Genomic DNA, 14,039 nt, shown 5'->3' with positions numbered 1-14,039 from the left:
GCATACCAGCTCCTTTTATACCCGTATGTTCGGGGGAGTGGTATGCAAATTCCACTCGCCAATTCCCATTGTCCTTTTTTCAAAGATCAGAGGTGTTTCAGGCTCCCAAGAGTGACCCCTAGTGTCACTACATTGACACAACGTCTCATTCCCTCCATCAGGGAACGGAGGTTACGAAAGTAACCAGGACATTTCGGCCCTAATATCTACAACCTTGTGGTCCTGAACCTTTGTGTTCAGCTTCCACTCTAGTTAACTCTAGTGATCAATATCTATTGTAGTCAAAACCAATTAGTGCATTTCACTCTGAAAGTATTAGTACTGTCTTAGTCCCCATCCATCTTTAATGTTGTCAGTGAAACACACACATACATACACTGGGGTTAATGAGCAGAAGGCAGGTGTGTGTGTGTGGTGCTTTATCTAGTCTTAATGAATGCCAAGGGTAGCAGATCCATGTAGCCGCCCCCATGCATCACTGCTTGTCTGTCACCATTATGGACATGTGTGTGTCTGAATGAGAGTGTTCATTTGTGCCTGACAAAGCCCTTTGACACATCATCCATCACACAGTCTTTTATCCCTGCTGTTTCTCCCATTGAATTTACATGAGCTGGTCATGTCGACAAGGGCTGGGTCAATTTGCATTGGCCGACTGTCTAATGAACAAGCTTATTAGAGAGGCAGTGGGGAGCAGAGGACTATGGGACTGTTTTTGCTGACTCGTACCACAGATAAAACCTCTGGGAAAATGAACGTGGCAGGATTTCATCTTCACAAAGCACACCTTAAATGCTTTTAGAAAGCCATCTTAAAGAGGATGTGTGTAATATTTTCAGTGTTAAAATACTTTCTTAATACAGAGACAATTATAAGTTAGCCATTCGGGCTGTTTTGGGGCTAGGTAGTGAACTGAAGATGTTTATACTGTATGCATTTTTGTGTTTATGTATGTGACTATACTCAAAGTATGATGGTAATAAGCCACAGGATTAAATCTTGCTAGATCAGGGATTAGTGGTTTGGAGGTGTGTGTGTGTGAATGTGTCTTTGTGTGTATTAATTTGTTATGGTGTGGAATATTTTATTAAGCATTCTAGACCTTTAATGAACCCTTTTTAATAAGGTTGTGTGCCATACTAAAACACAGCATTTGTGGCATAATGTTGATTACCACAAAAATGTATTTCGACTCGTCCCTCCTTTTCTTTAAAAAAAGCAAAAATCAAGGTTCCATTAAGGCACTTATAATGGAAGTGAATGGGGCCAATTTTTGAATGTTAAAATACTGATTGTTTCAAAAGTATAACCACAAGACATAAAGAATATGCGTGTAAACATGATTTTAGTGGGATAAAATCGCTTACTAACCTTTTCTGTGTAAAGTTACAGCCAAATTTACAACTTACAATTTTACAAAAGCCATGACGATGTATGTCAACAAACCCTAAAACCCTAAAACGACCATAAATATGACAATTTAAACAACTTTACAGCTAAAATAATACAAGAGTTTTAACAGAAGAATTAACGCAAGTGCTTTTATAAAATGATAAGCTACACATCTCTTTGTTTAAACCCTCTAAAAATTGGCCACATTCACTTTCATTTTCCCCATTCACTTCCATTTGAAGTGCCTCACTGCAACCTCGATTTGTGCATTTTTTAAAGAAAAGGAGAGACGAGTCTAAATTCATTTGTGTGATAATCAATATTAAGCCACAAATGCTGTTGATTGAGCTTAACTTGTATTGAACCTGGAATATTCCTTTAAATGTTGAGATGTGGGGGTTGTATTTTGAATTTTAGGTTCCAATGTTGTGAATTTTGTGTTAAAATGATGATATGAAAAGTCTACTCATAATTACACATGCAATATGAAATTATTTGGATAGAATAGGCTACGTGGAATTTGTAAATGAAAAAAAGCTAAAATGTGGTTAAATAGTGAAAAACAAAATATAAAACCAAATATAAATTTTCACAAACTATATATTGCAGAAGTTTGTATACCCCTTTTGTTTTAGGCCTATATGTTTTCACACCCCTTTCAGAATGTATGCAAATATAAGAGATAAAAGATTATATATTTTATGTAGTTCTGGCCTTCAAAAGCAACATTACACAAAATGTACTGTAACTTACAAAAATCATCCTGTTTGGTTCTTGGTTCTTGTGTTGCCTTCCTGAGCTTCAATGAATGTTTGCACCTTTAGTAATAGTTGTGTATGTGTCCATCAGTTGTCCTAAGTGTCAAAAGTAGGATGTCTATATCATTTAGCCACTATTGGGAAGAACTCAAATGTGCAGAAGATGCTGGGAAACCAAAGAATGTACAGTATTTTTCTTAAGAAATGTGGGCAGCTTCACAGCTCAGGACAAAGCAGGGACTCATGAACAATTATTACACAAACAGACATTAATCATCGAGAAAGCAACACACCATATTAAAGGGTTTACTCTCGTGCCAGTAGCTCTAAAGCTCGCGTGCAGTCAAAGGTCATTGAAGATTTCCACTAAATAATACATTCGATTTCAGTTTGTTTCTCACCAAACCTTATCGTAATCCTTCAGAACAAGACATGAGTCACGTACAATAACTTATTAGACTCCTGAATTATACTTTTGTATTCTTTTGAAACTTGAAGAGGTGGTCACCATAAACTGCCATTTTATGACATCACTGAGCACAATTTTATTTTTCACAATTTCTCTCTTTGTGTTAAGAAAAAGAAAGAAAGTCATATGGAGTTATAACAACACAGGGGTGAGTAAACAATTACTGAATTTCCATTTTTTGGGTGAACTAACCCTTTTAGAACCAAGGGAATGTAAACTTTTGAACTAGATCATTTGTTTAAATTCAGTTACCATTTTGTCTTGTGGAATATATAAGAGTATCTGTTGCCAAATAGCTTCTTCAAGGTAGTACTAAATACATTTTTATGATACCTCTTTTTATTTTTTAAAACGATAACACACGGATGCATCAGAGTATTAGGTGCACAAGCAGTGTGTAGAACTGCCCTACATTTTCCGTGAATTAACAATTATGTCCGTGTTAAATGGTCCTAATTTTAGCAGTGGGCTTTTCCAATGTTTTCAGATGTAGCATTTGCAGTCAAGTCGTGAGATGTAACTTCTCGGTGAGTGCTTACTACTGTGTTGACTCATTATTTTCCCAAACCAGTCGGCAGATAGAGACAAAAAATAAATCTCAGTATATATTATTTCCTTAGATAGGGATCATTTTAATGTGGACTCGAACCCAACACTAGCAAAAATATTCACCCCCAAGTAACATACATACATATTTTTGTCATGTTTTCGTTTATTGCCACATGAAACATAAACAGAATATGGGAAATGGCATGTTGTTACTTACAGCAGATGATCCTGAATTAAAACCAGACCCAAAACAAGCTGCCCGAGTCCCTGCCTGAAGGAAAGATGCTGCAGACAGTCAAAGATTCTTAGCCGCAAGCAAATAAACCATAACAAATTATCTGCAAAAATATCGCCGGTAATTCCATTATGGGCATAATATATCGGCCGCCGATATATCGAGCATCCCTAGTTTTGTAAAAATGTCTCCACAGTCAAGTAATATTCATGAGATCAGGTTCAAATTCCTAATTTACTTGGATAAAAATATTATGAATACTTTGGCGTTAATATATGCCGAAAACATATAGATCTGATGGCCCTATGATTTCTACGTGGCAGAAACACGGAGAGAATTGCAGAATCCAGTCATTAAAACGGAATTAACTACAAATGCAGAATGTCACAGAATTTGACATATTTGGGATGAAATTAATGTATAAATGCACAATTAATCAAATTAAAATTGTGATATGTCCTAGTGTGATGATTAAACAACAAAAGGCTGCAATTTACAGTCTGCGTGAGCTGCGTGCTTCAACAGAAAGCGAATGTGAGAAGCCGGTGCTTATTCACCAACCGCATCATTAACATCACACGTGCTTTGTCTGTGTATTAATGACCCCGTTTCCACCTGGTATTAAGATGCATTTTGGGTGATCTGATCACATGTGGTCAGCCCTAAATACAGGTCTAAACGGGGTCTTAAAATTTTGTGATTGGATCATAGAAACCACATACGAATGTGGTCAAAAACACATGCGTCCACATCACATTTGAGGTGTAAATGCTAATCTGTCCTGTATGCATCCCAGCAGCAGTGAAGTGCTACCCCTCACCTGTCAATCAACCACTGTGCTAAAACAAGAGTTTAAACTTTGCCGTTTACGAGCGACATTAAAAGGAAATAATTGTTTAATCTGAAAATGTAAAAAAGCGGATACATACACAATCACGACAGCTTCACGGATATCTGATATCAATACAGATGACAAGCACGAACACCTGAAGCTCCTTTAATACAGGTAATCCACTAAAATAATGGATAATTCTGCTTGACATGTTGCATTTGTGCTTAGATTAAATTTTAACCGCATCTAGGAGAAACAGCGCACTGTTATTTTTTTGTGCATTCTTTGACTTTTCTGACTTTGTTGTGCTTTAACATCATGCAGTAACACACTGATATAGTGATTGATGTGTGTCATCATGAAACAGAGACCCTCCCCTCCAAATCCGAACACAAGTGGTCACAGGAGACGCATTTAAACGACCAGGTGTAAACAGCCATGTGTCTCACCTGACCACATGTGATCGGATCACCCGAGACGCATCTTAATACCAGGTGGAAACGGGGCCAATGACAAAGAGCAGAGCACTTTATTCACTGTGAAGCATGTAGCACATGCAGACTATATATTTATATAATTAAATCATAGACTTTTGCGGGTTAATAAGCACATTAGCCCATTTAGCGAACTGCTTATCTAGAGGTGAGAAGTGAAGCCGTCAAAAAACGTCTTCCGAAATGGCAAAATAAAAGCTCCATATAAGATGCGTGACATTGTAAAAATGCAACAGAAATATATTACTTCTGTATAGTAAATTGTAATATTCAATGTAGAAGTAGTAGTAGTGATAATAATATATCAAATAATAATAATAATAATAATAATAATAATAATAATAAAATTAAAATCAAAGTACTCAAATTTTGGGTTTTGGATTGTGTGAGGATCAGTATAGAAGCTCTTCATTTAATAAAAAATAATGCAGTGGTGTGTTGAAAAGTAATTGTTCTGTTTTCATTTGATTAATTGAATAAATTCTTTCTTCCATGGAGCACAACAGGAGAAGTACAAGCTCCATAAAAGCCCCATAATAGTAGTTCACACAACTTGTTATTTGCTGAAAATTTTCCCCATATCACGCAGATTGGAAAACTCATGTTTGGGTATATTCAAATGTGACATATAGGTTTGACATCAATGATGCCAAATGCTATATATTATCACACGGGTAACAATCATAACGATGCAGCAAGCGTAGAAGTGTGAATTAGATTTGAGAGCTACTGTGCAGGAGAAAAGAATTCAGTAAATAACAACCATAATTTGTCTGTTCCTCATAAATAAATCTTAAAAACCTCATATTTGAAGCCAAAGCTATTGTATGGCTTCAGAAAACTTGTTATATAATTCAGAATTCATATGAACTATTTTTTCGATACTTCTGTAGTGCGTATTTGTCCTTTCGAAAGCTTGACAGTCCCTGTTCATTAAATGCCTTCAATGTATGGAAAGAGCAGCATAAACATTTTTCAAAATGTCTTCTGTTGTGTCCCACTGATGTTAGAAAGCACTAGGTGTTTGGAATGATATGAGAGTATGTAAATGATGACCGAATCTTCATTTTTGGGTGACTTATCCCTTTAAGGCAGCATGTAGAGAAAACAAATGTTGTCTCTCTTCAACTTATTACAGACCTCCCTTGTTCTCTCTCGTCACTTCTCTTCTGTGTTGAGGGGGGTGTATTTCTCTGATTGACTATTGCAACTAAATTGTGTTCGCAGGAAGATACCTCTAGCTTTTCTCATTTACACAACAACCAGGGTCCGTTATCTCATATTGACATTATCCAGGAGAAAAAGTGTGAGAGGAAAAGAGGAGAGGTATATGTGGCAGTTGCAGGTTGATTGGTTATGTTACTCTAGAGAATGAGAGAGAAAATGGGGGAGATGCAGAGAAGAGAAAAGACAGAGGTGTGTTTGTAGCAAGTAAATGAGTGAAAGGGAGACAGCTGTATCTCGAGCACCTGATATGATGGTTTGTTTGATAAGCCCTTAACAAGATTTGAAAGCAACACATATGGCGATTCTTTTGATGCCAATATGCTTAAATTACCAGGCTGCATTTGTTTATTATCCTGTATATGAGGACTGTGGGTGACACTTCTGTGTAGCATGTAAAAAATGCATTATAGAGATATAATATAGCGCATTCTCCTAGTCTTATTGTGCATGAATCATGTGGGCATGTTATGCATGGACAATTTATTTTTTAAATTAAAAATGTAATAAAAAACGCCTTTCGAATAGAGATCATATAGAGATTCCCAGTGGATAATTCTTTTTCCTTCGTCCTACATTGTTTCCTTGAATATTCCTTTTCAGTTGGCAATACGTCACATTACAGAAGTAAAATGGGTCACACACTTGTTTCATGTTGACTTCACATGACATTACATTGCATTACAATCAGTTCCGAATAGATAAAATCAAGTCCAGTCCTACATTTTTTAATCTAATAAGTTAAATCCATGTCTTCAGAAGCGATATGATAGGTGTGGGTGAGAAACAGATTAATATTTAAGTCCATTTTTACTATAAATCTTCACTTTCACTTTTACATTCTTCTTCTTTTGTTTTTGGCGACTCGCATTTTTGGTGCATATCGCTACTTACTGGGCAGGGAGGACTTAAATAATAATACACCTATAAAATCGCTTCTGAAGATATAGATTAAACCACTGGAGTCTTATGTATTACTTTTATGCTACCTTTATATACTTTTTGTAGCTTCAAAATGTTGGTACCCATTCACTTGCATTGTGAGTACCTACAGAGCTTAAATATTCTTCAAAAAATATTTGTTTGTGTTCAGCAGAAGAAAGAAAGTCATACACATCTGGGATGGCATGAGGGTGAGTAAATGATGAGAGAATTTTAATTTTTGGGTGAACTATCCCTTTTAGTCTTCATTTATTGATGAAAGAGCTATAAAGTAATTCAGATACAGTTCTCAGCTTGTTTTAGATGTGTAGCCTACATACAAAATAAGGCATGCAGTTGATCCACCCAAAATAAGTGTTTTAAGGTAAATTGTATTTATGGTAATTAACCACAATTACAATATCAAGGGAAATAATAAACTATTATGATTTTTGTCATAATCGTGTAGCCCTGCTAACGAGATCACCCAGTATTTATGTTATATAACCATAATGTGGTGTATTATGCATCATGTGTTATTATAATGGATCACAACTTTGACCCAAATTATCCTATGAAAATGCCTTATTATATTATATGCATTACAATGTGTATTATATTGCTATATATATGCATACTTTCATGATACAGGCTTTATAGAAAGTCTTATAGAAAGAGACATGTAAAATAGGAACTGTTCGTTCAAATGCATGTTCTTTATGTTTTGTTGAGCATTTATTAAATGCTGTTTAAGCAAGAGTGTTTCTCATCATGAGTTGCAAATATTTTATCTTGCAATGGTGCTTTATGATTTTGCTATTTAAGGTTAACCTGAGTGTGTTCACCAAAACTATAACCATGCTATCTGAGCACATGTTCTCTGTTTGGATGCGTAAGGCTCCATTAAGTCATAATGAAGTTGTGGCTGGTGTCGCTACCAGATCTTCTAACTGTGCTAAGTTCATTATTAATTGTTTTGTTGGGTTCAGAAGGAGGGCAAGAGGTGAAGCAGAGTTTATCATGATAAAGCAAGCTTTTGTTTGTTTTTGTGAGAAGTGCTGGCAGTGAGTGATAACTGGAGGTGTAAGTGAGAGAGAGAGCGAGAGAGAGAGTTACACAAAAAAGGAAGTGATACAGAGAGTTTTTGTTGTTGTTTTTTTGTTTTTTTTTTGTTGTTGTTGTTTTTTTTGCATCCAACAGTCTTTATGAGAGGCACACTTTACGTTTTACACACTGACCATGGTCACCCTGCTCATCTGGTCATCTTTAAAACATCCACTGGTTTGGTGAGATTGACTTTCAGCTATAAAATATGTGCAGTTATTAGCTTAAAGAGCTTTTTCTACTTGTTCTGTCCCATTACCCTTTAAGCTCTGAAGGTGTTTTTAAAGATTTCCTGTTTCAGTGGCATGCCCAAAATTAAAGGCTTATAACTCTACAAATAAAACAAGGAGGGTCAATTGTTTGGTATTATTTTGAAGAAACCTTTTCAAATTATTTAATGATATAGATTATGATAAATTATGAGACTTTCAGCCTAAGAAACTGCTGAAAAATAAAAAAAAAAACTTTCTTTTCTTATTTTTTCTAATTTGGCATTATATAAATCTGGGTGTAAATAAGGTGGCTCTGAAAAACTGCTTTTTTTTTTTTCAATCATATCACCTGCAACTGAGTAAAATTTTGTGCTGATATGACAAAGCAATCAAGAGTTATAGCATTACAAAAATAATTTATCCTAGTGTCCAAAAGCCTCTCCAAACAAATAAAACATAATAATTGTACATAAGAAGTCATTACACATGCAAATACAACAATGACTAAAGGTATGCTCTCTCTCCAAAGCATGAGTAATGAGATCTCATTCAGTTCTAATCTGAGCCATCATTGAGTCTGTGTCATGTACTTGGCACCATCTCCTGGTGGCCATATGTAATTAGAGTGAACAATCCTCTCTGCCCATATTTGGATGACTTCCACCTCTTGCAGCAATCTGAATCCTAATATGATTGAACAACGTACTACATCATTTCCGATGAAGTCATCTGATCTAGGAAAGCTAATGTGTTTTTAACACTTTATGTGCTGTGTGCACATTGTGCTTTGTGTGGATTATATATGCATCCAATTACTTTTTGTGTGGGCTCGTTTTAATGGGAGTCACCTACTGTAAGTAATGGTATGTGATATTTTATGTTCTCTTTATTTTTTTTTTAAAGTTACAAGCTAAAACGCAGCTTATATGCAACACCTGTTTACATGTAACGTGTATGTCAAAGACATATACTTAGCTATTACTCGCTATAGTGTTGTCTGTGAGCAAAACAATGACATATGGCATATGGCTATTTGATCAGTTTGATGTTTTTACTGATTACAATAATTCATACAGTGCAAAATTATTAATAAATTATTAAAACAGAGCAATTCTGATTTGTCTTCGCATTTCAAAGCACGTGATCAGTTTTTGTCATAATGCCTACATGCACTGTAAAGTACAGCTTCTAAGCTTTAAAACGATATCTATTTTGTGTTGGTCAAGACTGTAGTTATTAATATTGTGATATTTATTTTTTTCCCGGCACGCCAATCAGAGCTTAAAAGGTTAAAAATGACTTTTGTTGGCTAATAGGATGATTCCGTCATATTAAATAATATATTTGAATTGAACAAAACCTGTTTAAGGAATATTCCGGGTTCAATGCAAGTTAGGCTCAATCGACAGCATTTGTGGCATAATGTTGATTACCACAAAAAATTATTTAGCTTGTGCCCGACTTAAAATGTTGTATTAAACATGTTTACTAACAATAAAGACTACCTCTTTATTAAGTTTAATTCAGTAAATAAATTCACTGCAAAAAATCCTATTGTTATCAAGTGTTTTTGTTTTGTTTATCATTTAAAATGGTCTAAAAATCCTTAAAACAAGATACATTTACTTGAGAAGCAACATATAAGATATGTTAACCTGCTTTAAGAGATTGTATTTTAAATATAAGTGTATTTTGTATATAAGTGTATTTTTTCACTTGGTTATACTTCTGCGAGTGCAGTAAAGACAAAATACACTTACATTCAATTCTCTAAAAGCAAGTCTAAATATCATATATGCTGCTTCTCAGGTGGATGCATCTTTTTTTAGGTATGTAAAAATATTTGTATTTTTAATATTATATTCAACATTCTCAGATAACAATTTTTTCTTCTGCAGTATAGCTGCTAAAGTAAATGTTAATTGTTTTAATGGAGTTTTAGATATCAAAATCAAAAACATATTTTGTTGCAGTGTATAATGGGGTGAAGACTACCCTCTCTCACCTTTCTGTTCACTTCAATCCATCTTTAACTCACAAAAAAACAAACTCTCTCTTATTAATAAAGCTGCGTATTGCCAATTTTCTTCACGATAAGAAATGCACAGTGACGTATATTATGATTCAATAAGTCACGAGCCATCATGTTATAATCTAGCTTTATTAAGCATGCACGCTCGAGGGATGAGCGTCCCCACGACAGTGTGCATCAGCTGGATGCAGTTTCAATCTCTCCCCCTTAGATCAGAACATATAATTCCCTCATATTTTGCGATCTACATCACTTGAAGCTGTTTGAAAGCTTTGGAGTTCATCTGGACTGTGAGCCATGTAATTCTTCCTCTCCTCAGTTTGGCGTGAGCTGCAGTGCTGCTCTCACGAGTCATCATTAGAGTTTGTGATCTCGTGTTACGTTAAATGAGCTCAAACGACTATTCGAAAACGAAAATATTTGTTGACAATTTTTTATTGTCGACGTTGTCGATAACGTCAATTAATCGTTTCAGCCCTAATCCAAACTGAACTTGACCTGACAAAACGTTAGGTCCAAGCTCAAGTCAGTTTTATAACTTTGCATTTGCATTGGGTTTGGGAAGAATGCAGAATGCTATGATTGACCAATCAAAATAAAGAATTCCAGACAGCCATGTAATAATAAATATTTAATTATTATTTCAGAGATGTAGCACATTGGGTAGCACACAGAGCTGTTGGCTCACAATTCAAGTTTGAACAGAAACTGAATTTGTCTTGAATCTGTCTTTCTCTTCCTGTAGGTATGAGCCATAACCCAAAGTCCTCATTAGCAGGAATGATCTCGACCACACCATGCACCATGGCGACTGTAAGCCCCCTGACTCCCTCCCCCATCAGTGGAGCAATGGTAGCCAACGGAAGCCCGGCATCACAGTCAGCACACTCCGGGTTCGCTGCTGCTCTCCGTAAACTAGCCAAACAAGCCGAAGAGCCAAGAGGTGAGTGTTCCCTTTCCTTTCCTCTATACCTATTTTTTCAAGGAAAATTAACTGTAATGATGCTTTTATTTATAACTTACATTTTTAAATGGTTAATAAATCTTTCATTCAATTCTGAAGAGTTTCACACTCATTTAAAATTAAGTAGCAATTTTTAGTGACAGTGTAAAAAACCCTGTATAACAGTAATATGGGAATTTTTCATGTTTGCTGGTAATGTATGAAATGTCTCAACAACCTACCCACACAAACAAGTACAATGGAAAAGGATCAAATGTTAAAACTTTCAAATGTTTTTTTTTTTTTTTTTTTTTTTTTTTTTGCAATTTTATGTACTCTATATTGCTATATTACTCTATGTAGCTCTATATTTGTTGTTCGGAGTGGTGAGGCATACTGAACAATTTGCTGGTTCAAACAATTGACCATTGTCCCTTGCTTTGAAGTAGGCATCTAACCTCAGTTAGATGCCTATTTCAATTCACATGGTCAAAGACTCCTTAACTGTGGAATACCTGGAATGTCCCATGAAAATATGATGTCTTAGGAATTGGTTAATTTTGACCCACATTTTTTTGTGTTAATTAAGAACATGAACATTTCTTCCAAACATTTGGCAGTTGCGTATTTATTGCTACTCTTCTATCAAACATAAAGTAGCCAGAAAATAGATTTGTACGACAGCCACCAACTGATCTCGCCAGAATGATCCGGTTTTTATAAAGCAAGGTTGAAATGAACACAGCTCACCCACTATACCATTGGCCCCGTTTCCACCTGGTATTAAAATGGGTCTCGGGTGATCCGATCACATGTTGTCAGGTGAGACACATCGTTGTTTACACCTGGTCATTTAAATGTGTCTCCTGTGACCACTCGTTTTCGGATGTGGAGGGGAGGGGCTCTGTTTCATGACGACATACATCAATCACTATGTTAGTGTGTTACTGCATGATATTAAAGCACAACAAAGTCAGAAAAAATGGCACACTGTTTCTCCCAGATGCAGTTGAAATTTAATCTAAGCACAAATGCAACATGTCAAGCAGAATCCATTATTTTAGTGGATTACCTGTATTAAAGGGCATCAGGTGTTCGTGCTTGTCATCTGTGTTGATATCAGACACACTAAAGGTGATCCGTGAAGCTGTCGTGATTGTGTATGTATCCGCTTTTTTAAATTTTTAGATCAGACAGTTATTTCCTTTTAAAGCCGCTCGTAAACAGCAGAGTTTAAGCTCTTGTTTTAGCGCAGCAGTTGATTGACAGGTGAGGGGTGGTGCTTTGCTGTGGCCGAGACGCATTCGATGTGGACACATGCGTTTTTGACCACATTCGTATGTGGTCAATTGTCTGTGATCCAATCACAAAATGTTTTAGACCCTGTTTAGACCTGTATTTAGGGCTGACCACATGTGATCAGATCACCCGAAAATCATCTTAATACCAGGTGGAAATGGGGCCATTATTTCAATGCATTTTTTTCGGTCTTTGTTAAATAGCAGTATATGAACCAGTATTTACTTATTAACTAATGGAAGTCTAGTTATTAACAGTGCATAGATGCACAGGTTTGTGGTTATTTTTGGTAATTTGCATCCAGGGCCAGCGTGCACCCAAATGCCACTCTATAGGCATAACATGATTTATTTAAAAGAAAATGTCATTATACAGCACAAGAATGGATAGGTTGTGATCTTGGGGGCACAAGAATATGTGCTGTCAGGTCCAACATACTGTAGTTGACACTGCCCCATATTTCAATAATAGTTTTTATTTACAAACATCTCAGGGGGGTGATAGAGTTACCTTCAAATGTCTGTACCAATAACTGGATGTGTTGTTATTCAATTTGCAGTTATAATGGTTTCTAATACCTTGTTTTCAAGTAAAGCCAGTAATGCCACTACAACCAGTAAAGATTGAAAAAAAATCTGAATGAAGTAAATATTTTGGAAAATAATTGTTCATTTAATATTAGCAGTTTAATGTTACCATTGTTTTGTTTATTTATTGTACATAAAAACACGTGCACCATTTGTTTTTGCTGCACCTTTTATTTTTATTTTATTTGCAAAGCTGCATATGTAGTCCAGTGATGCAGCTACTGTAAAAAAAAAATGTTTTGAACACAAATTTTTTTGTTGCACACCTGCAATCTGTGATACAAAAAAAAAATCTATTTTTTAAATGCACTTTTTTTTTGCACACAATGCACGAGGATACAGTTGATTGCTCATCATCGCTTCAGCTGTGTCAGGGCCCAGAGACTGATGACTGACCAGATTATGGGACAGCTCACAACTGATCCCACTTCGTTTCTGAGCCTGAGTCATCTTACTTCTGCTAAGGATCTTCTTCCACTGGTGACTGGTCACTTTCACTGTCAGACACTTCCAGGGTCTGAGATGCCCAGTGCAATGAGGCCAACTTCTGGATCACCTTGGAATATGTTGGCCGGATGGTTCTTCTCACTTTCTTCTTTTAAAAATGGTCAGAATTCTATGTGGGTGTCGAAGTGGTCTCCTCTTGTGCTGCTGGCATGAATCCACTTTCTCCTCGATTACGAGTAGGAGACACTGGAAGTGTGGAACGATAAGCTTAGTTGGTACAATCTGAATGAGCTGTGTCATGTTGTTGTTGGTGACTTAATGGGACTCAAGCATCAACACAGCTGCATTTACCTGACCAGGAGACAGCAGCATCTGGGGAATCTCCCTCTACAAAATGTCCAACAGGGGACGAAATAACAAGGTGAAGACCATGACCTTGTCAAAGGCAAGCTGGTTAACCCGACAGACAATCATGCAGCTGTCAATCTGTAGATTCAAGTCCATAAAAGTCCCAGGTTGTAGATCAGGTTATTAGGGCGTA

At 36.0% G+C, this 14,039-nt stretch overlaps 1 protein-coding gene across 6 annotated transcripts in view; it reads left to right on the top strand.

Annotated features, from left to right (window-relative positions):
* Positions 1–14,039, top strand: part of LOC127435563 (genetic suppressor element 1-like) — a 66,991-nt gene that overhangs the window by 15,303 nt on the left and 37,649 nt on the right. For 5 of the 6 annotated variants that reach the window (XM_051689103.1, XM_051689104.1, XM_051689107.1 and 2 more), the window contains one exon: positions 10,968–11,165. In XM_051689103.1, the coding sequence (XP_051545063.1) occupies positions 10,970–11,165 (196 nt within the window). In that variant the 5' untranslated portion in view covers positions 10,968–10,969. Of the gene's footprint in view, positions 1–8,051; positions 8,161–10,967; positions 11,166–14,039 lie in introns of those variants that run through there. The other variant, XM_051689105.1, reaches the window with a different exon arrangement.

Source organism: Myxocyprinus asiaticus, chromosome 46, assembly GCF_019703515.2.
Source record: "Myxocyprinus asiaticus isolate MX2 ecotype Aquarium Trade chromosome 46, UBuf_Myxa_2, whole genome shotgun sequence".
Taxonomy (NCBI): Eukaryota; Metazoa; Chordata; class Actinopteri; order Cypriniformes; family Catostomidae; genus Myxocyprinus; species Myxocyprinus asiaticus.
Note: the sequence above shows the minus strand (reverse complement) of the source record. Positions and strands in the feature narration are given on the sequence as shown.